Source organism: Rhinatrema bivittatum, chromosome 4 (assembly GCF_901001135.1).
Source record: "Rhinatrema bivittatum chromosome 4, aRhiBiv1.1, whole genome shotgun sequence".
NCBI classification, from domain to species: Eukaryota; Metazoa; Chordata; class Amphibia; order Gymnophiona; family Rhinatrematidae; genus Rhinatrema; species Rhinatrema bivittatum.
This window is the reverse complement of record NC_042618.1, coordinates 132,504,956-132,517,754: the sequence shown is the minus strand read 5'-3', so window position 1 is coordinate 132,517,754 and position 12,799 is coordinate 132,504,956. Positions and strand designations below refer to the sequence as shown.

Genomic DNA, 12,799 nt, shown 5'->3' with positions numbered 1-12,799 from the left:
TTCAAAGCCAGTGAGGTGGCCTTGTCCCGGAAGGTGTGGCAACCCTATCGGGATTGGCAAGCGCAACAGGGCCTTTGAGCCTTTCCATTCTTACACTACTACGCATAACACCCAGCTCTGGTGATGTCCTTTTTGCACACGGTTTCTTTCTTATCCTTATCCTCTTAAGCAGATGGTAGGGTGGGCGGGGGGTGGGGGGGTGGGGATTTTGCAAATACGGGAGTTGTTGCAAATGGTAATGTGATTGGAACGATATTTCATGTTTTGTTAATTATGCTCTTATTGTACATGGTTTATACGTTCATGCTACAGTTGTATGTATTTTTTGCACACTTTCAATAAAAAACGTTAATTACAAAAAAAAAAAAAAAGGATAAGGCCGCATTCCTCTACTCCCCCAGGAAAGGATCATAGATTCTTAGATTCTCTGGGAAGAAAGATTTACCAAGGAGCCATGTTAAATACCAGAATTTCATCTTATCAATTATACATGACTCAATATCAAAGAAATCTGTGGAAACAGATGCAAGACTTTACAACATCATTACCACAGCAATATCAAGAAGCAGCCCAAGCAATTAATTCTCAAAGGACTTGCAGCTGGCAAGCATGAAGTCCGAGCTGCTTATGATGGATTTGAAACAGCCTCCAGAGTAGCGGCCTCTGGGATAAGTGCAAGATGTTGGGCATGGCTAAAAGCCTCGGACCTCAGGCCTGAAATCCAGGAAAAATTGGTTGACTTACCATGTCTAGGTGACAACCTCTTTGGTTCCAAGGTGCAAGATGCAGTTGCACAATTAAAAGAACACACAGAAACCCTGCGCCAACTTTCATCAATTCCGCAGGATTCTGCTGCCCAGTCATCTCGTCGGCCTCCCAGAAAATAATCTAGACGACCCTTCTATCGACAGAGGCGTTATTACCCTCCAGCATCAAGAGGCAAATCTACTAGGCCGCAGCAAAGAGCTCAGTCCAGACAACCTAGGGCCGGCTAGGCCTCAACCTCCACAACAGACAGAACCGACTGCAGGTGGTTGAGGTTTTTCCCAGAGAACAAAGCCATCTCTTCAATCCTCAACCACATCTTCCGGTAGGAGGCAGAGTATCCTCCTTCTAGAACCATTGGTTACAAATAACAGACCAATGGGTACTTGCAATAATATCTCGAGGTTACCAACTCAATTTCCTCTCAATTCCAAGAGATTTTCCTCAGAGACCTCTTCCTCTAACCGAAAATCACATAATCCAATTGCAAGTAGAATTATCCACTCTTCTGAGAGCCAGCGCTGTAGAGCTGGTGCCTGGACTCAGCAGGGCCGAGGATTCTACTCCCATTATTTCCTCATTCCAAAGAAAACCGGAGGCCTACGTCCCATCCTAGACCTCAAAAATCTCAACAAATTTCTGAAGAAAGAAAAGTTCAGGATGGTTTCTCTAGGCACCATGCTTCCACTTCTTCAAACAGGAGATTGGCTTTGTTCTCTGGATCTTCAAGACACGCTCATATTCCAATCTTCCCTCCTCATCGCAAGTATCTGCGCTTCATGGTGGGTCAGCAACATTTCCAGTACAGAGTACTACCATTCGGTCTTACCTCTGTTCCCAGAGTATTCACCAAGGGGTAGATTTTCAAACCGCGCGATTTGGCGTACTTTTGCTGGCGCATCAGGCGCAAGCAAAAGTACGTGGGATTTTAGTGGATACGCGCGTAGCCGCTAAAATCTTGGATCGGCGCGCGCAAGGCTATCAATTCCGTATAGCCGAGCCGTGCAGCCTACCCCCGTTCCCTCCGAGGCCGCTCCGAAATCGGAGCGGCCTCGGAGGGAACTTTCTTTTGCCCTCCCCTCACCTTTCCCTCCCTTCCCCTACCTAACCCACCCGCCCGGCCCTGTCTAAACCCCTCCCTTACCTTTGTCGGGGGATTTACGCCTCCCGGAGGGAGACGTAAATCCCCGTGCGCCAGCGGGCCGCTAGCGCGCCGGGACGCAACCTGGGGGCGGGTCCGGAGGGCGCGGACACGCCCCCGGACCGCCCCGGGCCATAGCCACACCCCCGGGCCTGCCCCCAGAACGCTCCCGACACGCCCCGAAAACGCTGCGCGGTTCGGGCCCGCCCCGACACGCCCCCAACACGCCCCCCTCAGAAAACCCCGGGACTTACGCGAGTCCCGGGGCTCTGCGCGCGCCGGTAGGCCTATGTAAAATAGGCTCACCGGTGAGCAGGGCTCTTAAAATCCGCCTCCAAATGTCTGGCAGTAATAGCAGCACACTTGCACAAGGAAAGTGTCCATGTCTTTCCCTATTTAGACGACTGGCTAATCAGAAGTCAATCTCAACAAGGAGCTCCGTCTTCTCTCAGTCGAACAATTACTCTACTTCACTCCATGGGCTTTCTCATCAGTTATCAAAAGTCCCACCTCATTCCGTCTCATCTGCTTCAATTCATAGGAGCAGAATTGAACACCATCCTCTCAAAAGCTTTTCTACCCAAGGATTGGGCAGAAACACTTTCCCTACTGGCAAACTCGATTCACTCAAAGAAACAAGCAACAGCTCATCAGTTTCTAACCTTACTAGGCCACATGGCATCCACAGTTCATGTCACTCCTATGGCAAGGTTAGCCATGAGGGTAATGTAATGGACTTTAAGATCACAATGGATCCAAGCCATTCAACCACTGTCCTCTCCAATTCAAGTAACCCACCAGCTACGTTCCTCTCTACTTTGGTGGGTGAACAAGGACAATTTGCGCAAGGGCCTATCCTTCCAACAACCAGTCCCACAGATAACTTTAACTACAGATGCATCCACCTTGGGTTGGGGAACTCACATAAACAATCTCCTAACCAAAGGTACTTGGACAAAACTCGAAGCAACATTTAAAATCAATTTCCTGGAACTTCGAGCTATACGTTATGCGCTGCATGCGTTCAAAGACTGCCTTTCATACAAGACTGTTCTGATCTAAACGGACAACACAGTAGCAATGTGGTACATCAACAAACAGGGAGGTACGGGTTTGTATCTCCTTTGTCAAGAAGCTGCACAGATTTGGAACTGGGCCCTGACACACTATGTAAGGGAGGAGGAATAGCCTAGTGATTAGAGCAGTGGACTATGAACCAGCAGACCAGGGTTCAAGTCCTGCTGTCACTCCTTGTGACCTTGGGCAAGTCACTTTACCCTCCATTGCCTCAGGTACAAACTTAGATTGTAAGCCCTCTGGGGATAGAAAAATACCTACAGTACCTGAATGTAAACCGGTGTGATATCTCGATTGAGATTGAATGTCGGTATATAAAAATAAATAAATAAAATAAATGTTCTCTCACCTTAGCTTGATGGACTCTATAAAGGGGTACCTTCAAGCTAGGATGACAAGTTATTTGTCTAATTTAAATTGGAAGGTAGTGCAAATGGATACACATTTTTTTTCTTTTTTCTTTATGAATTTTCAATATTTCAGTGCAAGAATTTTACCAAATATCTTGTCAGAAAAGAATATAGAACATATTTACATCAACCATAAATCAAAAATATTGATTACAAAACTAAGCCAAGGAAAAATCTTGAGTAAATGAACTTCTAACTACAGGTAAATATTTTGAGATTCGTTACAACAAGAAAAGGAGCTATATTGTCAAAGTATAACATAGCACTAACAATATCATAGTACAATGGAATCTTTACTATTTACTATTTACCCAGATCTATTGTTCCGAGAAGGTTTTTTAACTGCTCTGGATCTGAGAAGGAATAATCCTTCCCCCCATGTTTGATTACACACCTACAAGGATATTTTAGAAAAAAGAAACCCCCTTTATCTTCTACTTCTTTTTTAAAACCCGAAAACCTTTTCCTGCGCAACTGGGTATTTTTTTCTAAATCGGGGAAGATCCAAACTTTCTGTCCAAAAAACGTTTTAGTTCTATTGCGAAAAAATAATTTCAAAACATTATGGGGTAGATTTTCAAAGGGATACGCGCGTACCCCCAAAAACCTACCCCAAACCCCCCCTGCGCACGCCGAGCAAGTCCCGGGGCTTGCATGGAGAGGCATGCCAGGGGGGCGTGTTGGGGAGCGTGGTGGTCGTGACACGGCATTTCGGGGACGTGACGCGGGTGACGCGACGTTTCGGGGGTGGCGCTGCGGGCGTGTTTTCGGCCCGGGGGCGTGGTGGCGCCCTCCAGAACAGCCCCCGGGTCGGGTGATGGCGCGCCAGCAGCCCGCTGGTGCGCGCAGATTTACGTCTGCCTCTGGCAGGTGTAAATCCGGCGATAAAGGTAGGGGGGGTTTAGATAGGGCCGGGAGTGTGGGTTAGGTAGGGGAAGGTGAGGGGAGGGCGAAAAAGTTCCCTCCGAGGCCGCTCCGATTTCAGAGCGGCCTCGGAGGGAACGGAGGCAGGCTGCGCGGCTCGGCGCGCACAGGCTGCCCAAAATCGGCAGCCTTGCGCGCGCCAATCCCGGATTTTAATGGATACGCGCGGCTACGTATTGAATATTACATATTGAATATTTTCAAAAAGCTTAACCCGATTATCTATAATACTAATTTTTTTCTGCTGTTCTTGAATCTTTATACTATTCTCCTTCAAATAAATATTTGTTTGCCTCACTTCTCCTGTCAGGTTTACAATAAGAGAATCAATCTTAGCCATGTAATTCCAAAGTGACTCTAAAGTTATGTTATTAGGTTTTGTTACTATCACATTAATTTGATCTAATTTTAAAGAGTCAACCATATTTATATTAGGCATCTTGGGTGTACTAAAGTCTCTGGGAACTGTTTGGGATCCTCCTTCCCCACTTGTTTCTATTTCTTCCTCCACCTGAGGAGATTTCTCTAATTGTCAACTCATCTTTGTTCCTTCTTGTTGGTTTTGTGCACTTACCAATCCTTCTAAAACCTTTCGGGTTTCCTTTGGCTCAACTAAGGGAGAAAACCCTTTATAGCCAGGAGGAGATGGTATTTCTGGTGCCCCCGGACTTAACAATATTTCAGAGACCAGGTGTGGGAGATTCTGTTCACAATCATCCCGCATAGCGGTTTGTACATCGGGGGTTATTTGAGAAGACTCCAACCAATCTGATACCGAACTTTGTCCAGGTGTTGAGGCAATATTAGAGACAAGGCGTAATTTTGCCTTTCTCTTTGTGTGTGGCATATTGATTTCAATTCAATTCAATTTAAACGTGGACACTTCAAGGCACAGTTGGCTATTTGTACTGTTATCTAAGTGTAATGAATCTCGTTGGAGAAGGAATTGGGGTATTGACCCTCACTATATCTCTTTTTTCTGAAGAAATGTCCACTTACAGTTAAGTAGGTTCCAGGCAATCCAGACAAAGCCAGGCTAAGCCTGACACACCTGCGCGCTCCCCTTAGGCGCGTGCGGCTTTGGCGGTGTGCCTGGCGTCGGCTGCGCACCGCTGTCAGCACTGATTTTATAGTCCCGCCTCCAGTTCCGGTTCGGGACAGCTGGGCAATCACTCTCTGCCTCTCCGGGGCCTGATAGCTTCCAAAGAACCCCCGGTAAGGGGCAAGAGACAGGTAAAAGTCCAATGGAAAGGTCTTCTCACCCAATTCCTCCACAGGAAAAGAATGCCGTCAGCACTGATTTTATAGTCCCGCCTCCAGCTCCGGTTCGGGACAGCTGGGCAATCACTCTCTGCCTCTCTGTCGGGGCCTGATAGCTTCCAAAGAACCCCCGGGTAAGGGGCAAGAGACAGGTAAAAGACCAATGGAAAGATCCTCTCACCCAATTCCTCCACCGAAAATGGATACAAATTTAATAAGACAAACTTGTACATTTGTATTTTGTGTTTGTGAGATAGTGATGATGTTGGAATTATAATGGAAGTATTTTAATATCTGATCATATTGTGCTAATGGAGCACTCAGACTCCTCTGTTTGTTTTTTATTAAACCTCAGAGCTCTAAGCCTCGACTGGACTGTTTGGTTGAAGTATATAAGAGCTGTCAAGAAATCTTGGATCACAGGAAGACATCGCTGTAAAACAATAAAAGAAACTGACTAAGGTAAACAGATTTTTGCAACATTGGCAAACTGCATGTGAAAATATGCTTTACAAAAATTCCACTTGTATTGGCAAAGTTACCTGTATAATTTCATCTATATAAAACAAACTTTTGAAAGAATACTATGAATGAGTTAACAGTTCTTATCCAGTTCCCAATAAGGTCCCCTTCACTAAAATTATATTTGGTGCACTGATTGTCAGCCTCATTAGAAATACCAGAATGGTATCTGACACAGAGGTAAAAGACATATTAGTAGAATGTCTGAGGAAGCTGCCCCTGATGCTTTAGAGTAGGATTGAGATGCATTGGCAGAGCTGTGTGTATATAGAAGTCTTGCTGCTGGATTTGCAGGAGGTGGTCTTGGTGGGCACAGTTGAGGTGCATTTCTAGGCTCTCCCTATTCTAGAAAGGTCATAGAAGTGGATCAGATGGCCAGGTTAGTCATCAGCCCGAGGAAGATGCCCCTGCTACTATTTGCACTGTAGTGTTTGAAAATGAAGGGCTTCCGCTTTGGCATCTACTTCACCACTACTGAATTCACAGTTTCCCACCTAGCAATAAACTTAAATGTATTCTGCAGTTCAGAATATGTTTGCATATACAGTGTCAGGCCAATGCAATATCAGTGCGCGCTCTCTTAACGCGCACCGATCCACCTCTCACGAGCGCCTGATTTAATATTTAATATTTAAATTTAATATTTAAATCAGCTGCCGCGGTAAAAAGGTGCTAGGGAAAATTTTGCATCCCTAGTGCTCCTCGGCATCGGGCACCCAGGAGAGGTGGCTGTCAGTGGGTTAGGAAAACGGATGCTCAATTTTGCACATGTCTGTTTCCTAACTTGTGCACAGCCATGGGGTAAGAAAATGGATGCTCATTAATATCGCCATGATATTAAGTCTGAGAACTAGCGAAAAGCAGTATTTTTCTGCTTTTCTGTAAACCTTTTGGGCTTCGGGGCAGGCATTTAATTTTTGAGGGTAAAAACGTGCGTGTTGGGCACGTTTTTGTTTTTGTTTTGTTTTGCATCACTCATCCTGTCGATGGTAATAGACTATCAGACTCAATCAATTCCAGCCTCAAATGAGAACATACGGAAATTACTAACCAGTGGCTCACTTCCCATCCAAGTGAATAGTGACATCTCTGCAATATACTTATTCATCTCCAACAGACCAGAAGGCTAAAATTGCAGTGCTTCATCTAAACAGTGGCTTGGATTGCTGCCGGGATGGTAGCATATCTATAGTGAGAAGAACACATACAGGCCAATGTAATGCCGTGTGCTGGCTGCAGCGTACCGCCCAATATGCGATTGGACGCGCATTTTGGATGTGCTGACCTCTGTTTTGCATCAGGGGTTATGGATGCATGTCCAATGCCCGGTATTACATTGGCCTGTATGCGTTCATCTCACTATAGATATGCTACCAGCCCGGCAGCATCACAAGCCGCTGGACCACACAACATAGTTTAAATTCAGCACTGCAGGTTTAACTTTCTGCATTGTTGGAGATTAATGGTGATATCTCTGCAATATACTTAACCTGGATGGGAAGTGAGGCACTAGTTAGTAATGACTGCTTCTATGGCAAAGTCCATAAGCAACACAAGTCAAGCAGCACGGTCTGAATTTTCAAGAAAGCTCATCACCCAGTAAAAAAATGTTGCTAGCTGAAATTTTTATAGGTTATCATAAAGCTTGGGATAACTGCACGGAGTGGAAGTTACAACCCTTAAGAGAAACATGGGGGTAGCCTGCACAGAGTGGCAGTTGCTACCTATGGACCATTTGGTCTTTTTCTGCTGTTATTGCTATGCTACTCTGCTACCATGTTTTACTCTTTAAATTGATTTTTCATAGTTGTTGGAAGGCTTGATACCATTTTATTGAAAATGTAATTTTTAAAACAGAACACTGATTTAGTAGAAAAACATTTTTTATTGATTTCCATAAATGGTGAGGACATCCAAAAAGGATTGGATAAGTTCTTGGAGGAGAAGTCCATTACCTGCTATTAATTAAGTTGACTTAGAAAATAGCCACTGCTATTACTAGCAACAGTAACATGGAATAGACTTAGTTTTTGGGTTCTTGCCAGGTTCTTATGGCCTGGATTGGCCACTGTTGGAAACAGGATGCTGGGCTTGATGGACCCTTGGTCTGACCCAGTATGGCATGTTCTTATGTTCTTATCACAGCAATGTTTTCAGATAATATGCTGTCATGATATACAGTATCCATAATAGAAATAGGACAAGATCATATTTTTAACAACTATCTGTGACTTCTTTTCAGGTTTCATCTTATAAAGATAACTTAAAAGGTAAGTTCAAAGATCATTATAAACCCATTTAGTTTTCTAACCCACTCCTTAAAAATAACTTGTTTAATAGCGAATACCTTTTTGAATAGAAAACTTATAATGCTTTTTCAGAGAGTAAATATTTAATGCATTGTTTCTTAAAAAAGGATCAGATGTAGATGCACCATGTTTCATAAAACATTTTTGTTAAATTGCCTTCCAGAGTCTAGGCTGTTCTTTATCCTAAAAAAAAAGCAATTCAGTTTTTATTTCCATAGAACCACAGCAGGTGACTTAGGTGACCATTTAATGGGAATACAAGGATGCATCACTAGGCGTTCTTTATTCCGGAATAATCTATGAAATTTATCCTTGAAGGATTCACTTGCTAAACATCCAAATAGACAGATCTTGCATTATTTTCAGTAAGTCTCCAGTAATACTTTAGAAACATCCCAAAATTGAGCAATGTTTTTTACAAACCATAAACAGTGTATTAATGATCCATTTTTGGAAGTATATTTAAGACAGTTAAAACGAAGTGGAATTCCAGCTTCAAAGGCCCAAATTGTATAGAAAAAAATTATGTGACTAATTCTAATATTGTGTTTCTCTCATTGCCATTATTTCATGGACATTCTACTATTTTGTTTTCTTTTGACTAAGCAGTTTCCTCCAGCTCAGTCAGAACCAGGGCTGGAATCTGGCACCATGAGCCTTCATTTGTAACTACCTATGGATTTCCCCCCTTATTTTCTATCCTCTCTCAACTTAATTTAGTCTCGTCATTGCAGTGACAGCCTTCAGCAGGGGGGGCCGTTCAACAGGACTCCTTCCAGAACCCTGAAATCATGGGCCCTAAATCTAGCCACTAAGTGTTACCATTGTGCAATGACTCCCTCTACTCTCTTTTCCCCCTCCCCAACTGCTGAGAACGCTGCCGCAGCCACCCTGGGACCTGAAGGCAGGTTCCTTTGCGTACTCATGCACAGCATGGCTATTGGGCTAGCTCCAAGCACCTTCATAGTAAAATATTTTCTGATTGTGCTTAATGAGACCTTTGTCCGGTATCTAATTGCCGTTTCTGAGTCAAATCATCCACGCTAATAAATTCTTATAATGCACACGGATAATGTTCCAGTTTCTCTATTAATAATCGGTGACTCAAAGGAGGGCACTAACAGTAGTCTCTCTCTTATTGCCAGTCTTTTCAGCCATGTCACAGATAGGATGCAGTTCATGTTCCCTTTTCATTTAAATTTGGTCTTGCATGCTAAAACTTGTCAATTTCCAGGGGACAAAGAACAACGTTTATTTATTTAAAAGTTTTATATTTTGCTTATATTGGACAACCCATGCTATGTAGAGTACGTCATATATATATAAACATTATTTGAAACCATTAATAAGATATGAGGATTAATTCTACTAGACGAGTATTGAAAAAGGCACGGTCTAAATGGATCTTACCTGCTCAGGACTCCACTTTTCTTCCATTGTAGAAATGGTGATTTTCAGATTGGAGTGCAAATTATAATATTCAAAAAAAATGGGCACAAAAAGGGTTTAAAGGTATCTGGTATGTTACTGACAGATAGATACTCAATCCATAATTTCCAGTACTTAAAGAAATCGATCTTTAGTGAAGTTTATTTACTTACAAGTCAGACACTTTACAGGCTCTGCATTGTTAAAGGATGTTATATCTTTTGAAGTCAAGTGATAAGAGACCTCTGCTTGGTTTTCCCATCATCTCCATTAATTTTAGTCTGTATTTTTCTTTTCCAAATAAATGAATAATCCTTTATTAAGATTCCAAATATCTGACCTCTTAACTTGTAAAGGCAGCATCTGGAATGTATATAAATATTTAGGTAGAATTGCCATTTTGATATACTGTCCCAGTTAGAGAGAGAGGAAAATGTATTCCAAATCGGCAATAGTTTCTCAATTATTTTTCAACATTGGGTTCATATGGAGGCTACACAAACTAGATAACACTTTAGGAATAATTAGTCGCAGACATGCAGTGCAATTATCTGTCCATTTCAGAGATGTGGTTCTCGTCCTCTCTAAATTCAGCTTAAGCCTAGAAAATAACTAAATTGTGTGTAGATATTCATCACCTCCAGAAAAGAAAACTCCAGTTGAGCTAAGAATAATAAAATATTGTTAACCAATGCCATTTTAACTACTCTGCTCTATTTGAAGCCCCTAAAAATATTTTGATTGATGCAAGCTAAATGCAAGTGGCTGTAGCAGTAGAATAAAAGTGTGGAGAGGGGATACCTTTTGGACTTGATAAGATAAAGCAGATCAGTAACAAAAATTTGAAAGAGTTCACCCCAACAATGGGATGTGTAACATTACTTTTTAAAACAATTTTACAAGAAATATTACATATCCCATTAGTGGAGAGGCGGGGAGTTTTGGACTAGCAGTTTCTCCTTCTTTTGGGCCTCTAACACATTCGGAACCAGGGTTGGGATCCTGGTATCAACCTTCATTTGCAGCTACCTGGGGGGTTTTCTTCTATTTTTATATCTTCCTCACAATATATACTGTGCTTAGTCTTGTCATTTCAGAGATGATCCTGGGCTGGGGACATGCGCCAGGGCTCCTTCTGGAATCCTCCAGTCCTAGGCCCTGAATCCAGCCACTAGCTGTCACCTTTAAGCAGTGACTATGATTGTCTCCTTCTGGGGGCTGTGAATGCTGCCTTCCTAGTTCAGCTGTGACTGGGGATGTGGTGAAGTGGAAGACCTGGCTTGGGCACTGGACTAGGGATCTTCCACATGGCAGTGCACAGTGATGCCACTGAGCTGGCCTGTTATTCCATTGATTACAACAGAAGCTTTTAAATCCATGTACAAAGTTGTTATTGTGTTAATTTATTATTTTAAAAAAAAAAAAATTATAGTCTGCATTATTCAGTAAAACTTGTACTAAGAAGATACATTACCTTTCCTTCAAAGCCCATGTTATTAAGTACATAGTACATGTAAGAGCATGAAACATGACCCAAAACCTTTTCCGAACCAACACGAATGATCATGGATTGTAATTTTGTTCATCTACAGCACGGGTACGGCTGTCAGAATGCCATGGACATTGACCACTGAGTCTCTGCTCTGGACAAATCCCATCTCATCTTCTGAAATTAAGCAGTGAATAATTTGTTTTATCCTGTCTGAAAATATTTCAGCAACAATGTTAGCATCTTGATTTAACAAACATATAGGTCTGTAATACCTTTTTACTTTAATTATTGCTCTGTTGGATGATTCAGGTAATTTTCTTCTTAAAACTGAGGCCTTGGACATTTCTTTGAGTTATAAGCCTATTTGTTTTATCCACATTTTATAGAGTTCAGCACTGTAATGATCTGGCTCAGATACTTTAAACATTTTTAAGGCCTTTTTATAGTAGTCTCAATCCCATTTATAATAATTTTATTAGTTGTTTTGGACTCTGTGAAACAATATTTGTAAGAAATTCCTTCTCTACATCATTGTCATTCTCTTTGTAATATGACTGGCTATAAAAAAAAAAAAATGTAAAGATTCGGTTAATCTGTTGGCATTCATGTAACCTGTTATTCTTATTGTCCTTCATCACTACAATAAATCTTACACTGTCTAAGCAGTTTAGCCAAAAATGTACTTGATTGATTTCCATACAGAAACATATTATGTTTCTACTAGGTTAATGAAGATTGTGCATGTTGATGTGATAAATCATTTAAACTTGATAAGTTCAGCTTTTGGCCCACTTTTTATGCTTTTGGACAGTGAGCTAATAAAGGTTTTATTTGTTTTCACTTCTTGTTCTAGTGAAATTGTTTTCTAAATGTCTCACAGTTTAAATATTTTATACAATTATTCCTCTCCCTTCCCTATGATACTGTTTCCCAAACCAGAATGGGATCTTGCTGATGTTACTACTATTTTTAGAAATCTCTTGCCAAATTTGAAATCATAAATGTTTTAATATTGTTTATTCATTACTTGGTTATTATGGAGAAGATGTTCTGTCCAGGTTTTCACCCCAGAAGAAGACAGATGATATTAGATATCTTGCTTCCTTATAGTTTATATTTACCTCACAAAAGGCCTTGATTCATCATTTTGTGATAAATATAGCAAAAATAGCACCTGTCAGGCTTTTATCACATTTTGTGATGGGAAGGGGGGGGGGGGGGAGAGAGACTCTGTAGAGGTTCACCAAACATTTAACTTTTATACCACTGAAAGAGGGGCCACTAGTAACTCAGGGTGAGGTTTGAGGGGTAGGATGGGTTGTGGGTGGCAATTTTACATGCATAGTCATACATACAAACAGCACAGTTGTCATCGGTGAAGATTTAATGTGATTTGGAAGGATGAAAGGTGAAAAGAGTAGATTTCTACCATGTTCTGTCTACCTAGCTTGATGCATTATCTACCTAGCTG

The 12,799-nt window shown here is 41.9% G+C and overlaps 1 protein-coding gene across 4 annotated transcripts in view; it reads left to right on the top strand.

The window, feature by feature from the left end:
* PIGH (phosphatidylinositol glycan anchor biosynthesis class H) overlaps positions 1-12,168 on the top strand; it is a 33,243-nt gene extending 21,075 nt beyond the window's left edge. For 2 of the 4 annotated variants that reach the window (XM_029598850.1, XM_029598853.1), the window contains exons 4-6: positions 5,933-6,039; positions 8,338-8,369; positions 11,429-12,168. In XM_029598850.1, the coding sequence (XP_029454710.1) occupies positions 5,933-6,016 (84 nt within the window). In that variant the 3' untranslated portion in view covers positions 6,017-6,039; positions 8,338-8,369; positions 11,429-12,168. The remainder of the gene's footprint in view (positions 1-5,932; positions 6,040-8,337; positions 8,370-11,428) is intronic. The other 2 variants (XM_029598849.1, XM_029598851.1) reach the window with 1 other exon arrangement.
* The last annotated feature ends 631 nt before the right edge of the window (positions 12,169-12,799 follow it).